At 37.1% G+C, this 18,867-nt stretch overlaps 2 protein-coding genes across 2 annotated transcripts; one reads left to right on the forward strand and one right to left on the reverse strand.

The window, feature by feature from the left end:
* Positions 1-5,302, forward strand: Fancm (FA complementation group M). Its single transcript, XM_067770907.1, has 6 exons — positions 1-1,504; positions 1,575-1,686; positions 1,751-4,089; positions 4,149-4,307; positions 4,368-4,594; positions 4,669-5,302. The coding sequence occupies exons 1-6, from the start codon at positions 185-187 to the stop codon at positions 4,979-4,981; spliced, it is 4,470 nt and encodes a 1,489-aa protein (XP_067627008.1). The 5' UTR covers positions 1-184; the 3' UTR covers positions 4,982-5,302.
* On the reverse strand, positions 5,044-16,789 carry Tsp68C (Tetraspanin 68C). Its single transcript, XM_067770908.1, has 2 exons — positions 16,648-16,789; positions 5,044-6,389 (listed from the first exon to the last, which is right to left on the reverse strand). The coding sequence occupies exons 1-2, from the start codon at positions 16,702-16,704 to the stop codon at positions 5,373-5,375; spliced, it is 1,074 nt and encodes a 357-aa protein (XP_067627009.1). The 5' UTR covers positions 16,705-16,789; the 3' UTR covers positions 5,044-5,372.
* Between the last annotated feature and the right edge of the window lie 2,078 nt (positions 16,790-18,867).

The following is an 18,867-nucleotide window of genomic DNA, read 5'->3' on the forward strand; positions in this document are numbered from 1 at the left end:
CATACCTACCTATCAAGTTTAATTTTCCCGGGTTGTAAATATAAATATTTCTCAATTGAGTGTTTTTTTTCTGCTGGTCAGCAAAATCTGAATAAAACCAAACATGTGCTAAATTATCATCGTGGAAAAACGATTCCAACTACAAATAAGGTAAAAGTCGAAAGGTAATAACAGTTTTGTGAAAATGGACAATACCAATGATATATCTGGTTCATCGGATACTTGGTGCGATTTAACTTTGGACGATGAAGATCTGCAAAACATTATGGATGCTCCAATAGCATCACAAAGTACATTACAATTACGCACCGGTGAACAGCATGTCGGATTCGATAACAACGTCGGAGATACATGGCTATATCCCAACAACTTGCCACAACGATCTTACCAATTAAGCATTACAAAGGCAGCGCTCTTCAATAACACACTTGTTGTGCTACCTACCGGACTTGGCAAAACGTTCATAGCAGCAGTTGTTATGTACAATATTTACCGTTGGTATCCTGCCAGTAAGATTATATTTATGGCACCCACGCGCCCTTTAGTGGCACAACAAATTGAAGCTTGTCAACGTGTAATGCCCTTTCCGGATGAGGATACGATCGAGCTGACTGGTCGGTTACCACGTACGCGTCGTGCAGAGCTGTGGCATACAAAACGTGTTTTCTTTGCTACTCCTCAAGTGGTGCAATCTGATATAAGTGGAAGCGATGACGGTAGTACAAGTAGAATCGATTTAAACTTTCCCTTTGATCAAGTAAAACTTATTGTTGTCGATGAAGCGCATCGTGCCAAGGGCCGATATGCTTACACCGAAGTAGTTCAAGTAATAAAGCAGCATAATAGTTACTTTAGGGTGTTGGCACTTTCTGCAACACCTGGACGTACAATGGACGATATTGCTGAGGTTGTGCGCAATCTTCTAATAGCGCATATTGAAGTTCGCAGTGACACGTCCATTGATGTGATGCCCTATGTCCACAGGCGAAATATGAAAACTGTCGTAGTGCCCCTGAACGAAGATTTGAAGGCCCTACATGCAGAAGTTTTGGCGATAGTAGATCCATACCTGCGACAGCTGATTGACGCAAATGTTTTAAGCGGTTCGCTGGCAAAAATTTCACGTAATTTTCTCCTATTCGAACAGAAAAGATTTCGTGACAGGAGTCAGCAACAAAACATTCAGAATCAAGCAGCTATATCAACAAACTTTTCTATTTGTATCAGTATGTATCATGCACTGGAGCTATTGGAACGGCACGGCATGCGTGTCTTTCAAAACTATTTTGAAGAAGATGAGGAAGGTCGCAGTAAGTTTGTGGTAAATATGGAACCAAAACTGCGTCGGTTGTTAGATCGTTTACGCGATAAATTGGGTCCAAATCCATTCGAAATTTCTACGCACCCAATGACTAATGGACAAATACCTAAGGTACCTTCAAATTTGGATTTTGGGCACCCTAAATTTGATGAGGCGCGAAAATATGTACTCGAACATTTTCAGGTAAGCTATTAATTGTGTTATATTTTTTTGTTTTTGAAGATTTTTTTCAAGTACCTATTTGTTTTTATAGACTTATCCAGACTCACGTGCCATAGTGTTTTGTGAATATCGAGAATCTGTAATGTTAATATTTCGTTTGCTTTTGCAGCATGTGCCATTGTTAAAGCCGCGCTACTTCGTTGGTAAGTCCAGTAATGTAATGATTGCTCGCACCGTATGCTTATTACTCCAATTAACCACATTTAGGTCAAGGTGCTGCCACTGGTTCCTTACGTCCTTTAACACAAAAAGAGCAGATACAAATTATGCAAGATTTTCGCAGTGGAAAAAATAATATACTTGTAGCTACTTCAATTGGCGAAGAAGGCATTGATGTTGGCGAAGTTGAATTGATTGTTTGCTTTGATATGAACACCTCTAATCCTAGACGTTTCATTCAACGTATCGGGCGTACTGGAAGACAAAAGCAGGGAAATGTAGTGGTGTTAGTAACTGAAGGACGAGAAGAACAAATTCTCAAGGAGGTTTTAGCGCAAAAGAATCAAACGAATGCAAAAATACAACATTCTTTGGCAGTGCGACAATCACTATACAAATACTCGCCTCGCTTAGTACCCACCGAACTGGATCCTAAAGTACTTAATGTCTTTATAAAACCAACCACAAAAGACAAGAAAAAAACAGCTACTAACAATATCAACAAAGAAGGCAAATCAAAAAATATACCAAAGAAATCTAAAGGGAAGGAAGTTAAGAGTAGTCAAGATTTGCGAGCATTCTTTAAAAAGAAAACTTCACATCCGGCTTCAATGTTAACAGTTCCATCCCAACATGGTTTAGAAACCCAGGAAAATATTAATAAGTGCTTAAGCAACATTGATGACTATTTTAAGGAATTCGAAGCGCCAGTAACAACAAATACACAACTTTTAGCGCCAACACCAGTTTCCCACCCATCCGCACACACATCTGAAAATTCGCCACAAAAATCTATACACGATTCACAACTCTTCTGCACTCTTAAGAAGTTAATGGAAAAAAATTCAAGTATAATACCATCTAAGGAGCTTATCACTGATCCTATAGAGCAATTGAAATCGTCAAAAGTATCTGATGATGGCAAGCGCTTCATTTTGCGTGCGAAACCATCTATAGTTAGTGATATTCTAGAAAAATTTAAAGTGCTTGAAGTTTTGGCACAAGAGTCTGAAGAAATGACTGCGGAGGAAAAGGAAATTCGTAAATTATATAGTATCATTGAAAAACTTTTGGGTGGCACACGAGTAGCTGTAGAAATGTTTATCGATGATGCTGAAATTGAAGATATGGCAAAACAACAAAGCATACCGTCGGATATTTGTGACGTAAACGACGATGATTACAAAGCTGTATGTGACGCTGTATTTGATGGCTTGGAGGAGCAGGACATTTTGTGTGATAATTTCGATTACATCGAAGAAGAGTTTAAGAAGACCGAGTATTATAAGCAATTGCATGCGGAACGAAGCGAAAATAATTATGAATCAGTAACATATACCCCAATGAAAAATATTGCTGAATCAATGATTTATGAAACTGTTGTTGTTGATGATGACATGCAAAGTAATAGTATAACTAATGCCAGCATGTCCACCGAACCTCAACAACAACAACCTCAAATCCAAACTAATTGTTTGTGGGATGACTTTGCAAGGAATGCTCCATCAACTAGTAAGTCAACGCCATTGATGGGTCCACTAGCAAAAGCTTTTCAAAGGCAACAGAAGAAAAATTACAAAAAAAGTGGTAGTTTTTTAAAACGTTTAGATGCGAGTTGCAGCAAATTGAAAAAGGAAATTAAACATGATTCCGAAGTAATATATATTTCTGAAACGGAATCCACAATGAACATTGCAGACTCTTTACATGATTTGGATATTACAGAACAAGCAACACCTTCGAAGAAAAAATTCCTTGGCTCTGAATCTAAGAATGAGCCAACATCAGCAAATATCGTAAGCGAGCTAGACCTCGATATTGAAGCGTTTCTGGAACCGTTCCCAGAAGAATCTGAAGTAAGCAAGGAAATTGAAACAAAAAGTGAACACTCGAAGAATTCTACATCATCACTAAGCTCCAGCCAAAAAGAAAACGAAAATACCTCAAACTTATTAACACCCAAGGCAACAAAGGTGCAAGCGAATATCTCAATAACACCAAGAGCCGATAATGATGCAATTGCTTGTGGATCTAACCGACATGTAACCCCACCGCCGAAGGTCCCCATGAAAACCGAGGAATACGTAAAGTCACCAAGTCTCTACGAGATGTACTTGAAAAATATACGCAAACGCAGTCGACTGCCAGAACATATACAACAAAGCGTTTCTTTTGCCGAGAACCAAGTTCTCAAAGCATTATCTTCAACGCTCACAAATGAAATTAATGCAAACTCAACAACAACCTGTGACGATGAAAAATCGATTATAGTTCCATCTAAAACCTTAAAGCGAAAATTGATATCATCCAGTGATTCTAACGACATGGACATAAAAGCAGATGCAGTATCAGAAACAGACTGCGAGGACTTTCTAGAAACGCAAACTGTAATTAAAATAGTTATTTCTTAAGTTAATTTGCATTTGATTTTAAATATAAATTTTAGAATATGGCCTGTATGGATTCCAATTCAACTGCCAATAATGTTGAGAATATACATACAAAAGCGCTCAACACCAACTCAAGCACTGGTTCAAGCGTCATTGGGTCAACAGAGGCAGACGGGTCTGAAACGGAGTGCGAAGAAGTTGCAGCAACTCAAAAGGTAAATACTTAGTAATTTTTTTTTCGAAAGTTTACTTAAGTAAAACTTGTATCTTCTTAGCCCAAACGTCCGCTACGTATACACAGACGTCTTCGTCGGCTGCATCCATTCATTATTGCTGAAGCTGTAGTTAGCGGCAATGATGATAGTGAGTACGAGGAGACCGAAATGCCATGTAGCCAATATGCTAAGGATTCAATGGTTGTATCGAGTGATGGGGCTGAAGCTAGTGATGAAAATGCACCTACAGCAACACAAATGCAAGCGCACTATCTTCAAACAGTCAAGTATGTGCTAAACTTATTAACAGCAAGCAACTTTGACTACATTTTATTGAATTACGGTTTAATTTGCATTTTAGAAGTCCCACACATGTGCCGCGTGGTGCCTTTAAAATTCCAGTACCACGTAAATTTAATGATCACAGTAAAATTTATTCACAAGCCGTACCAGTAGCAGAATCTCAGTACGTATGCGACTCTTTCGTGGTGCATGAAGAGGATATTAAAGATTCATCTACACAGCTGCGTGATCAAACAATGAGCCCTTTGGAACGTGCGGAGCGCATTTTGAAAGAACGACGACGTGCGCGGAGGAAATTTAAGGAAGTTGCCAAAATACAACGACGAAGGCGCATTTGTGAACCAGTTGATAGTTCTGATGAAGAAAACTAAATCGTGAAATATTATGTAATTAAAGTGAGTATTTGTTTTATATGTTTATGTCATGTTTATAGACATATAGTGCGCAAGCTTTTTTGTAAATTAGTATGTATGTTTTTGGTGTAGAAACATTTTTTTATGTTGATTTTTCTATACTTATTCTCTACGTATTATTCTTTGCCGAGTGCCAAATGTACATTGTTGGAAGCAAAAACCTGATAGTATTATTTACTTGTATATATGCACTTTGGTATAATTTTATTATTCACAATATGAATAGTAAAAAAATTATAATAAATAAAAGCTATACTTAATTAAATTGTGTAAACAATAGAGTATATAAACATTATTTACATCCTCACACATAGTGCCATTCACAAGCCAAGTGAAGTACAATTACTATTTAAACTAAATAACCTCTTTTGGAGGAACTGTAATCGCTGGCTATTGGTTTAAAGGTGGTATTGTGTCGCTGTTTGTAGAGATCACGTGGTTGTATGTAAACCTCTTTGAAGTCCTCTGGAAACTGACTGGTTATGTTGCGTTCAAAAGCATTTATAGCACGCAACTCCAAATCGGGCTCGTAAATATTCTCCACCAATGTTTGACGCGGTTTTCCGCGCATATTGCGGAACTCTGTTAACCTCTCTACTCTCAAACTCTTTGTAGTAATATTTGTGCAATTAACAATAATGGCGAGCAATACACAGAATTCTACAATAGCAACAATAAGACTGGCGCCCAAAAATACCACATAATGCTCCCGATACCAATTGTCCAAATAGCTTAAACATGCTGCAGTATGACGATACTCGGCAAAGTCAATTCTTTGTAGCATTTGACACTGCGTCTCATTTACTGGCTTTGGATCCAAGTAGGCTAGCTTATCATTGGCATTCGTCAGGATACAACAAGTGAGTGGCACCACCCACTCACGTTGACCGTAGCGTTGCAACTTCCACAGAGATGTATCATAGTTAATGTCGCTATTCATGCCGCAACAACCGAAACGTGCTTGCGCTAAATCCATGGCAATCGTAAATTGCTCCTTGCCAGGTACACCGTAGTTGGCTTGCAACGCCTTCACCATCTTCGTTTCATCCAAGCTGATGCCCAAACAGTGTGGCCACAAAGTTATAGCCAAGCAGACCATCGATTCGGCTAAGAGTAGTACAACAACAGCAAGAAAATATAAGCTTAAACAACAATATGTATGTAAGCAAGATGCCCAAAAGCCGGCAATGGCAGCTAAAACTGCCAACAAACCGGCAACAGCCAAGCCAATAGAGATGTAATAAAACAAGGGCTGTGGAAGATTGTCCAGCTGTTCACTTGTTGCAGCGAGTAGGCGTGAGAGCAGAATACGTTTTGGATCGGTGAACAAATAGAAACCGGAAATGAGCAACGTTAGACCACAGCACTGTAAAAAGAAAGAAAGGATAGCAAATAAAATGCATATAAAGACACGACAGTATTATGAAACCTTACATCACTGTAAAAATTAATTAGAATTAATTAAATTTTTTAAAATATACTATATTTTTAAATGCAAATCCCAATACACAACAACATTAAAAAATCCCGCTCAACTCACCCACTCCAACGCTCATATGCGCGTTAAATGCGTGAATGCGTGATTTTTAGCTAGTAAATGTTTTTATTTTTGGGGGAGTGGGGAGAGCGTTCGGTGTTGCTCTGTTTTGTTGCACTTTGGTATACATTTCAAATGGCTTTGTTGGGTGTATGGTAATTACCACGAACGTAGAAACTCAAAAAGCGCACAATTTGTGGCATTTGTTAGCAAAAATAGTACATAGAAACTTTTTAATTTTTATTTAAGCAAAAAACAAAAAAAGTATCGAAAATAACACCAACATCAGCAGGTACCAACAACAAAGCCATAGTTAATATTTTATATAACCAACGAAGCATAAAAAAACAAAGCCAAAAATTGGCTGAACTCACAGATGCACAGTGGGACTTATTTGTTTTTAAAAATAAAAAGAAAACAAATTATTCAAATATAATTAGGTTCAAATTGGCTTAAAAAAAGTCGCTTTTAGTTGCAGTTTGAAATTCAAAAAAAGGTTTCGCCATTGCATATTTTTCTAAATTTGATTTTTTTTGCGAATTTTCTTTTGAAATTCAAAATTCTCCTTTCAAATTTAGAATATTCCAACTGAAGCTCAGAAATTTTATTGTAAATTTTTAAAACTACAATTCAAGGTCAGAATATTTGTTTTAAATTCACAAAATTACAATTCAAGTTGGAATTTCCATTTTACAGTTACAAAATTTAAAACGAAATTCGGAATATTGGAACTTAAATTGGGAATTAAAACTTCAAGTTCAGAAAATTCCAATTTAAATACAGAATTTTCAATTTGAATTTAGAAGATTACATTCCAAGTTCCAAAATTTACAATTTAATTTCTGAGAACTGTAGGCTCATGAAGGGTATTCTGACAGGACACTGCCTTCTGGCGCCACATGCTTTTAAATTAGTCTTAACTTCAGTGATAGCAGATGTAGCATGTGCGGGTTGAAGGAGGAAACGATCGAGCACGTATTGTGTTCGTGTCCTGCGCTTGCCAGGCTAAGACTCCAGCAGTAGGTAGGTAGGTTGAACTGGCCGGTCCATGATGACCTCACATAGACTGATTGAGTCCGTAGTGTTACCAGAAGTTTGTTTTAACGACCAAACTGAAAAACCCTATCAAAAACCAGGACCTATGTTATAAAATAACTCCGTCCTCTTGGCAAATACTAGAAGCTTCCTAGGACTTAAGTCACTTGCTGCTTCTAGATCTGACAGCTGTATCACTCCTAATAGCTGGAGTCTTAGCCTGGCAAGTGCAGGGCACGAGCACAGAACGTGCTCGATCGTTTCCTCCTCCAACCCGCACTTCCTACACCTGCTATCACTGACCAAGCCTAATTTAAAGGCATGTGACGCCAGAAGGCAGTGTCCAGTCAGAATACCCGTCATGAGTCTACAGTCCTGTCTTTTTAATGATAGAAGCAACTGTGTTAGTCTAAGGTTGTAAGACCTACACATAATCTTCGACACTTTACAGCCGCGCGCTTGAACCCACGCCTTTTCTGCTTGGTCGATCATGTGCACCTCTCGCCTTCGCTTAATCTCGCCCAATCTAATTGGGACGTCTACGGAGCAAGCTTCAAGGGATGCGCCCTTTTTAGCTAATTCGTCCGCTTTTTCATTCCCATCTATTCCCATATGCCCTGGGACCCAATATAGATGTATGCTTCTCCCTGTCCCGATTCTCTCTAGAGACTGCTTACACTCTTAACACGCATTTAGATGCTGTGCTATGCGAGATTATTGCCTTAATTGCTGCTTGACTGTCAATATAAAAGTTAACACGGTTGCAGCTTAAGCTATTCTCTTCCAGGGTTTCTACTGCTTTGGTTACGGCTAATATTTCCGCTTGGAAAACGCTACAGTAATCCGGCAGCCTGTAGGATCTGCTTAATTCCGGATCAGCGCAGTATACCGCAGACCCTACTCCTTCCACTATTTTGGAACCATCGGTGTACACATGTATCCCCTCGTCCGCCATTTGCGCACCCTTGCGCCAACCGTCCACCTCTATTGTGGCCTTAAGATCTCCCTCAAAGTGCAGGTAGGGATTCCCTACTCCAGCAGTAAGTAGCATAGATTCTAGAAAGGTTTTTGTGTTTGGTAATTGAGAAAACTTCGCGTAACACTATGAACTCATTCAGTCTACTTGTTCTTCTTAATCTTTCTTCTAGCCGTCCGCTTTTTTCGTCTTCCATTTTCTCTTACTTTCCTCACTCTCTTCATGCACGATTCCTCGTCCACTCCTTCATTTCTTTCAATAATCTTTCTCCTCGTCTTCCCATCTCTCCTTTTCGTTTTCCGGAACCCTTCCTTCTCCCGCCTCCCATTTTCCTTTCCGCCGTTTCTTTTTGTCACCTCATCTTCACCTTCACCTATCTTATTACCTTATCTCTCCCATGGCCTCTCCATTTCTCCCTTCCTCCTCCCCTCACTTGCTGTGTAGCATATAACAATATCTCGGATGCCCTTGCAAAGACGCCCGATATCTTAAAAACTTTTAAAACGTTCTATTTAAAAAATGTGTTCAATAACGCCTTGTTATAGCATAAATAAAATAAAATTGCAAATAGGACATTCTTCAACCAAGTTCTGAGATGAAGCGCTTTTAAAAAAATACCGAGGTGTGGTGTTTTTGTAAAATATTTTCAGATAGAGCGTTTTTAAATGAGATAGCGTGATATTCCACTCAGCCGTCGATATTTACTTGAAAAACTTTCGAAGTAATAGCAAACTGCGCCTTTTTGATTAACTATGTAAGCTTATAGTACAAAGCTAACATTTATGTTCCGGTTTCTTGAACTTGAAATATTTAAAAGTAGTTTGGCTTTCAAAGTTTTTTTTTCAAATATTTTTAAAGCCAACTTTACAAACAATACTATGAACAAGTTGGTCAGTTTTTTATTCACCACTTTTTGAAAGACTGATCCTATTCGTCCGTAAAATTCAGTACGAAATTTTTAGTCATTTATTATGTTTTTAAACGTTTGTTATACTCAGTTGAGCAGAGCTCACAGAGTATATTAACTTTGATTGGATAACGGTTGGTTGTACAGGTATAAAGGAATGGAGATAGATATAGACTTCCATATATCAAAATCATCAGGATCGAAAAAAAAATTTGATTGAGCCATGTCCGTCCGTCCGTCTGTCCGTTAACACAATAACTTCAGTAAATTTTGAGGTATCTTGATGAAATTTGGTATGTAGGTTCCTGAGCACTCATCTCAGATCGCTATTCAAAATGAACAATATCGGACTATAACACTTTTTCGATATCGAAAATTTCGAAAAACCGAAAAAGTGCGATAGTTCATTACCAAAGACGGATAAAGCGATGAAACTTGGTAGGTGAGTTGAACTGATGACGCTGAATAGAAAATTAGAAAAATTTTGGACAATGGGCATGGCACCGCCCACTTTTAAAAGAAGGTAATTTAAAAGTTTTCCAAGCTGTAATTTGGCAGTCGTTGAAGATATCATGATGAAATTTGGCAGGAACGTTACTCCTATTACTATATGTACGCTTAATAAAAATTAGCAAAATCGGAGGACCACGTCTACTTAAAAAAAAATTTTTTTTTAAAGTAAAATTTTAACAAAAAATTTAATATCTTTACAGTATATAAGTAAATTATGTCAACATTCAACTCCATTAATGATATGGTGCAACAAAATGCAAAAATAAAACAAAATTTCAAAATGGGCGTGGCTCCGCCCTTTTTCATTTAATTTGTGTAGGATACTTTTAATGCCATAAGTCGAACAAAAATTTACCAATCCTTGTGAAATTTGGTAGGGGCTTAGATTCTGGGACAATAACTTATTTCTGTGAAAAAGGGCGAAATCGGCTGAAGCCATGCCCAGTTTTTATACACAGTCGGCCGTCTGACCTTCCGCTCGGCCGTTAACACAATAACTTGAGCAAAAATCGATATATCTTTACTAAACTCAGTTCACGTACTTATCTGAACTCACTTTGTATCGGTATAAAAAATGGAATAAATCTGACTATGACCACGACCACTTTTTCGATATCGAAAATTACCAAAAACGAAAAAAATACCATAATTCTATACCAAATACGAAAAAAGGGATGAAACATGGTATTTGGATTGGTTTATTGACGCAAAATATAACTTTAGAAAAAAACTTTGTAAAATGGGTGTGACACCTACCATATTAAGTAGAATGAAATGAAAAAGTTCTGCAGAGCGAAATAAAAAACCCTTGAAATCTTGGCAGGAATACTGTTCGTGCTATTACATATATAAATAAATTAGCGGTATCCAACAGATGATATTCTGGGTCACCCTGGTCCACATTTTGGTCGACATCTGGAAAACGCCTTCACATATACAACTACCACCACTCCCTTTTAAAAGCCTCATTAGTACCTTTAATTTGATACCCATATCGTACAAACCCATTCTAGAGTCACCCCTGGTCCACCTTTATGTCGATATATCGAAAAGGCGTCCACCTATAAAACTAAGCCCCACGCCCTTTTAAAATACTCATTAACACCTTTCATTTGATACCCATATCGTACAAACGCATTCTAGAGTCACCCCGGGTCCACCTTTATGGCGATATCTCGAAAAGGCGTCCACCTATAGAACTAAGGCCCACTCCCTTTTAAAATGCTCATTAACCTCTTTCATTTGATACCCATTTCGTACAAACAAATTCTAGGGTCAGCCCTGGTCCACCTTTATGGCGATATCTCGAAACGGCGTCCACCTATGGAACTAAGGATCACTCCCTTTTAAAATACTTATTAACACCTTTTATTTGATACCCATATCGTACAAACAAATTCTAGAGTCACCCCTGGTCCACCTTTATGCCGATATCTCGAAAAGGCGACCACCTATACAACTACTAACACTCCCTTTTAAAACCCTCATTAATACCTTTAATTTGATACCCATATCGTACAAACACATTCTAGATTCACCCATGGTCCACCTTTATGGCGATATCTCGAAAAGGCGTCCACCTATAGAACTAAGGCCCACTCCCTTTTAAAATACTCATTAACACCTTTCGTTTGATACCCATATTGTACAAACGCATTCTAGAGTCACCCCTGGTCCACCTTTATGCCGATACCCCGAAAAGGCGACCACCTATACAACTACCACCACTCCCTTTTAAAACCCTCATTAATACCTTTAATTTGATACCGATATCGTACAAACACATTCTAGAGTCACCCCTGGTCCACCTTTATGGCGATATCTCGAAAAGGCGTCCACCTATAGAACTAAGCCCCACGCCCTTTTAAAATACTCATTAACACCTTTCGTTTGATACCCATATTGTACAAACGCATTCTAGAGTCACCCCTGGTCCACCTTTATGCCGATATCTCGAAAAGGCGACCAACCTATACAACTACCACCACTCCCTTTTAAAGCCCTCATTAATACCTTTAATTTGATACACATATCGTACAAACACATTCTAGAGTCACCCCTGGTCCACCTTTATGGCGATATCTCGAAAAGGCGTCCACCTATAGAACTAAGACCCACGCCCTTTTAAAATACTCATTAACACCTTTCGTTTGATACCTATATTGTACAAACGCATTCTAGAGTCACCCCTGGTCCACCTTTATGCCGATATCTCGAAAAGGCGACCACTTATACAACTACCACCACTTTCTTTTAAAACCCTCATTAATACCTTTAATTTGATACCCATATCGAACAAACACATTCTAGAGTCACCCCTGGTCCACCTTAATGGCGATATCTCGAAAAGCCGTCCACCTATAGAACTAAACCCCACGCCCTTTTGAAATACTCATTAACACCTTTCGTTTGATACCCATATTGTACAAACGCATTCTAGAGTCACCCCTGGTCCACCTTTATGGCGGTATCTCGAAAAGACGTCCACCTATAAAACTAAGGCCCACTCCCTTTTAAAATGTTCATTAACCCCTGTCATTTGATACCCATATCGTACAAACAAATTCTAGAGTCAACCTTGATCCACCTTTATGGCGATATCCCTAAATGGCGTCCACCTATAGAACTATGGTCCACTCCCTCATAAAATACTCTTAAATACCTTTCATTTGATACACATCTCATACAAACACATTCCAGGATTACCCTCGGTTCATTTTCCTACATGGTTATTTTCCCTTATGTTGTCACCATAGCTCTCAACTGAGTATGTAATGTTCGGTTACACCCGAACTTAACCTTCCTTACTTGTTTTTAGATGTTTTTATTTAGTTTGACTTGACAGGCTGGTTGGCTGGCTTTCTGGCTGGCTGGCTGGCTGGCTGGCTGAAATTTAAGTAACTTCCCGATAAGCTACAAGCTTGAAACTTGGAATATAGTTCAGAACCCGATGACAATGCAAACTCTGATAGGTGGCGCAAGGATCGAGATATTCAAAAAATCGTATTTTTGGTCCGATTTGGCTCATATTTGGACCACATAATACATACAAGAATAGAAAGAGACCTATGAAAAAACGCCACTAGGTGGCGCAAGGATCGAGATATTAAAAAAAATCGTATTTGTGGTCCGATTTGGCTCATATTTGGAACACATAATACATACAAGAATAGAAAGAGACCTATGAAAAAACGCCACTAGGTGGCGCAAGGATCGAGATATTCAAAAAAATCGTATTTGTGGTCCGATTTGGCTCATATTTGGAACAAATAATACATACATGAATAGAAAGCCACCTGTAAAAAATAGCCGCTAGGTGGCGCAAGGATCGAGATATTCAAAAAATCGTATTTGTGGTCCGATTTGGCTCATATTTGGAGCACATAATACATACAAGAATAGAAAGAGACCTATGAAAAAAACGCCACTAGGTGACGCAAGGATCGAGATATTCAAAAAAATCGTATTTGTGGTCCGATTTGGCTCATATTTGGAACACATAATACATATTTGAATAGAAAGCGGCCTGTGAAAAAAATCGCCGCTAGGTGGCGAACGGATCGAGATATTCAAAAAAATCGTATGTGTGGTCCGATTTGGTCCATATTTGGAACACATCGATAATACATACATGAATAGAAAGCGACCTATGATGTCCGATTTGGCTCATATTTGGAACAAATATTACATATTGTTACGAATATTAGCAACAATAAGGGGTACTGTCATATCTAAGCCGATGCTAAGAGTGACTTGTATGCACATCCATAAATCAATCATTATGTATCTACATAAACGAATCAATCATTATGTCTACACATATGTACGTACACGCAGCGGACAAGCAACGCACAAACACATGCAGATATCTTATCTGAGATGCTCCCAAAAGTATGCAATTGTAATTGTGGAAGTGTCGCTCACAAATACACGCGTATATGAGAAGCTATACACGTACATCTGTAGTTATAATTATATGGAAGTAACTAAGTAAATTCTGGAAGCGCCTAGAAGATGCAACGAGGAAATCACAGAGTATAAAAGCACCAACACCAGAGGCGCGAGAATCAGTTTCGATTAAGCACGCTATCTGCCGAGCAATAGTAGAGTTATTTATTGTGAAGTACTTTAATAAAGACCATTTTGCATTACTAAATAGTGGTGTTATTTATTCAGTTTAGTGATTCGTACTTAGCAGAAGGTTGCAAATAAGAGGATTTGCAGTAAATTCATTACAATATAGTCCAGTAGAAGTGACATCAAAATATTTTGGAGTTCGAGGAGGGACAAACATACGTGGCGCTGAGTCAAGTAAAGCCCTTGGAAGGATTATGTATTGAAGATTTAGATGTAGTGGTTAATAATTTTTACCACTTTTTTATTTTAAAAAGGAATTTTATAACAAATTGTCAGGAAAGAGTCCTTCTAATAATGAGTCAATAAATGAACTAAATAGAATGAGAAATAATAAGCTATTAAATAAGGACTAAAAAGTTGAAAATAAAATAATAAAAATTTTTTTTTTAAAGTTAAACGGTTATTGAAAACAATACTTAATGAAATAATAATAATACTAAAAGCTAGAAAATAATTAGGTAGGTCCTAGGTACTAGTCATCACACTCCTCATCAATCTAGGGCGTTGATAAGACAACTAAATAAAAGCGTTGGACGCATCAAATTTCTATTGATAGTCATAAGTAAGACCAACTGAACCTTAATAAGGTTATGCTACGCCTCGCATTTTTACAAATTTCACGCGCCCAACGCTTTTATTTAATTGTCTGATCAACGCCCTAGATTGATGAGGAGTATGATGACTAGTACCTAGGATCTATCTAATTATTTTCTAGCTTTTAGTATTATTATTACTTCATGTAAGTATTTTTTTCAATAAAACCGTTTAACTTTAAACATTTTTTTTTAATTATTTTATTTATGTTATGTTTCTATCTTTTTTTGCTGTTTTTCTTCACAATCAGTTGATCAGTTTTTGATTCACCACTTTTTGAAAAGCTGATCCTATTCGTCCGTAAAATGCAGTACGAAAATTATCGTTATATATTTTGTTTTTTTATGTTATGTTTATATCTTTTTTTTGCTAATTTTCTTCAAAATATTTTATTCTAAACAATAAAAAAATGTTTTTTTTTTTTTGTTTGCGGACGAAGAGTCATTTCTTTTTAACAAACACTCGAGTTACTTTTGCTCCGATTACGCTCAAGATATCGATTAATCAAGTATGTAGTTGATTTAGTAAACCATTAATTATTAAACTTGCACCTTGATTTTTGGATGTGAAACAAATTGTTTGCAATTCACTTAACCTTTACCCACTGTCTGCTGGTCCTGCTGCAAAAGCCAATGGTCTTTTCATATCTAGTCCATAATTAAACAAGTAAGAACGGGACTGTCTTCGGCTGTGCCGAAGACTTCATACCTTTCATGAATGGGGCTGAACAATAATCTTATCCCGTTCGTAATCTCCGAATAATCGGATATATAGTGAAGAGATCTACATACCTAAACGATTTTTAAGATAAATATAAAATAAAAAACAGGTAGGTACTTTGTGTGAGGATGCAAAGTTTCAGGTTTTTTGTGGTCTGCGTGAAAAAACTATGACTACGAATCATGTATTTCAACAATATATGACGTAAACGTAACTATTTGATGAAATCTGATAAATTTTGAAGCTTCTAGCCGTAAAAAAGGGGCAAAAATGACAGTTTATATGAAGTATATAATATATATAACACCGATGTCTATGATTTTTTCAGACAACAATATATGCTATATACGTAAGCATTTGGTGAAATTTGAAGCTTCTAGCTCTTAAAATGGGGCTAAAATTGCGAAAATATATATATGTATATACTATATATACCACCGATCTTTATGATGGCAACAATATATGCTATATACGTAAGCATTCGTTGAAATTTGAAGCATCTAGCTCTTAAAATAGGGCAGTAATTACGAAAAGTTTCTTATCTGAACAATCGGTTGTGGGGGATATAAACTATATATACGACCGATCTCATCAATTTTTTCAGGCAACAATATGTGCAATATACGAAAGTATATGGTGAAGTTTGAAGCTTCAATCTGTTAAATTGAGTAAGATATGACAAAAATCCTCTTTTTCTGAAAAATCGGTTGTATGGAGGATATATGCTATAGTGGTCCGATCCGGCCGGTTCCGACAAATGTCTAATCGGACACCCAAATACACCCGCTCACCTAATTTTATCAATATATCTAAAAAATTGAGGGACTAGTTTGCATACAAACAGACAGACGGACAGACGGACATGGCTAAATCAACTCAGCTCTTCATCCTGATTATTTCGGTATACTTAATGGTGGGTCTATCTATTTTCCTTTAAGGACTTACAATTTTGGGTTTCGTGACGAAATTAATATACCATTTCATTTTCATGAAAGGTATAAAAAAAGCATATGTGTACTACGTACATATTAACATACACTCATATCTAACTTTGAAACGTGTCTACATACATATTTACCCTTACATACTTATATACAGATGTACATACATAGCGTGTACATAATTACATACTTACGTACATATATGTATAAACAATTAATATGTTTAAATGGTGTTTTCTATTAAGCCCAATATGATCATCTTACCAAAAAAAGTAGATTGCAGCAATTGAGCAAAAATTTGTGATTGATTAACCGCGGCATTGTCCACTTAAATGTTTTGACTTTTAGCAATTTTGTATGTTGTTATTAGTGTAATTTTTTCAATAAATAATGCTTTCGTTTTTAATGAATGTGGGGCTACGGGGCGCCGTGACTGTGCATTACTAATTTCATTAATCTTACAATTATAATATGAATTCGGTGTGATAACTGTAACGATGATGATGCTCTTGCCGCTAATGATGACGCTGATGATGATGATGTTGCCGACGATGTCGGTGTCGCTGTCATTGACGAGTTCAATCGCTAATTCGCTGACAATGCCAATGTGCCTTGAATGTGTTAATTCGATTTAAAAGAGTTCAATTAAGAATAAAAAATGAAAAATGCCTTCACTTTTCTAAAGGAAAGTTGTGCACGCGACGTTTCTTCTTGATCAACTTTAAAGAATTATCCATTTGTTCGTTAATTTGTTGATGTTTTTTTCTTCATAAACGCGTTTATTATGTACTTTAATTGTATGTACAATAAAATCCAACTCCCGCACAATCGATCTTGTCGATCGCAATGAAATATTAAAGAAGTCCGATCCGTTGCAGAGCGTCTATTAAATTAAACTGATTTGATGAGCTCTATGGAACTGATGGTGGCAAGCATTTTACAACGTGCAACAACTGGTTGAGTGAGTATTGTCAGGGCCGAATTAACCCACAACGGGGCCCTAGGCAACCATCATTTTGGGGCCATTTTTTCACGTCGTTTCCTTATTTTTTCGATTAAAAAATACAAACTTATATCTTCGTCGTTGTCTACATTTGTTTTCGGCAAATTCATCAATTATATCATCAAAATTGATTTTGTTCAATAAATCTGTCTCAATGCAAAGTATCTATTCTTCTTCTACTATATTTTGTGAAAGTATGTCTGTATGTATCTTTGGGCTTGCAGCCTAAACCGCAGAATGGAATCGAACGAAATTTTGCCATGCCATACCCTGAGTGCGTCAATCTATGGTAGGCTTTTTAAAAAAACGTTTTCGATAAGGGGGTGTGGCACCTCCCATACACCTAGAATTTTTCGTAGTCAATATATCTGAAAGTATTAAGGCAAGACGACTGAAATTAGGTGAGTGGTTATATGAGACCAATCCCTACCCCCTCCAGAAAAACTGAGTATAACGAAAAAGGGGGCGTGGCACCTCCCATACAAATGGAATTTTTCGTTGTCAATATATCTGAAAGTATTAAAGCTAGACGACTGAAATTAGGTGAGGAGGTATATAAGACTAATCCCTATCGCCTCGGGAAAAATTGGGGATAGCGAAAAAGGGGCGTGGCATCTTCCATACAAATGGGGGTTGGGATTAGTCTATTATATTAGTCTATATAGTACTGCTTTTATTTATACCCGAACGATTTCGGGTACTCTGCTAGTACTTAATATCACGAGTCGCTCTTGTCGCGTTGTAGCTCTTTCAGCAGTTTTGATTATTTTTAATTGCGAGAAGGATCGTTCGGCAGAACAATTTGTGATCATTAATGTTAGAAAAATCTGAAGAGCTATTTCCATTAGAATTTTATACAAGTGACTATGAGTTTTTTGTGCATCAGTGTATCTGGAGTTCACGTAACTTTGGAATTGTTTCATTGCAATGAAAAATTCTTCCAAATCGTTAGAATAAAAACGAACTTAGTTATTTATAGCTTCGTGGAGGTCTCCATCACTTAGTGAAAAGTTGATGAGAAATGCAAATCTCTCTGAAACTTCCATATACACTTTCGCACGTCGTATGATTTCACTGTAAAGATTGTTGATGATTTCGAGGAAACCTTTTGTCCTAAAATCATCGCGAGGCGAAAATTCTACTTCTGGAGCATTTTCGTCATTAGGTTGTGTTTTTCTACGACGAGTACATTTAACGATTTCTGTAAAACCTACACCAGGTAATAATTGTTTTGTTTTTTCCTCGAAATCATTGAACTTTTCACGGAATGAAACTAAACTCTCTTCTAACGATCCGTACAAAAAATATCAAGAAATCCCCAAATTCGTTACAATACATTCATTTATTTTTCATCCAACATTAATCATTAACTCATTCATCATTCTAGTTGAAATTTCCGCTTGAAGGCTTCTACACCCTCTGTTCCAAAAATAACCGAAATTTTTCAAAATAAAAACAACCAGTGTACCTTTTGAGATAAT

This window comes from Eurosta solidaginis, chromosome 3 (genome assembly GCF_040869045.1).
Source record: "Eurosta solidaginis isolate ZX-2024a chromosome 3, ASM4086904v1, whole genome shotgun sequence".
Lineage (NCBI taxonomy): Eukaryota > Metazoa > Arthropoda > Insecta > Diptera > Tephritidae > Eurosta > Eurosta solidaginis.

Coding starts and splice junctions, on each gene's coding strand:
- Fancm (XM_067770907.1), top strand. CDS start 185: ATGGACAATACCAATGATATATCTGGTTCATCGGATACTTGGTGCGAT. Junction 4,090..4,148: donor ACTTTCTAGAAACGCAAACT/GTAATTAAAATA, acceptor TATAAATTTTAG/AATATGGCCTGTATGGATTC. Junction 4,308..4,367: donor AAGTTGCAGCAACTCAAAAG/GTAAATACTTAG, acceptor GTATCTTCTTAG/CCCAAACGTCCGCTACGTAT.
- Tsp68C (XM_067770908.1), bottom strand. CDS start 16,704: ATGCCGCGGTTAATCAATCACAAATTTTTGCTCAATTGCTGCAATCTA. Junction 6,390..16,647: donor GCTGCAATCTACTTTTTTTG/GTAAGATGATCA, acceptor TTCTTTTTACAG/TGCTGTGGTCTAACGTTGCT.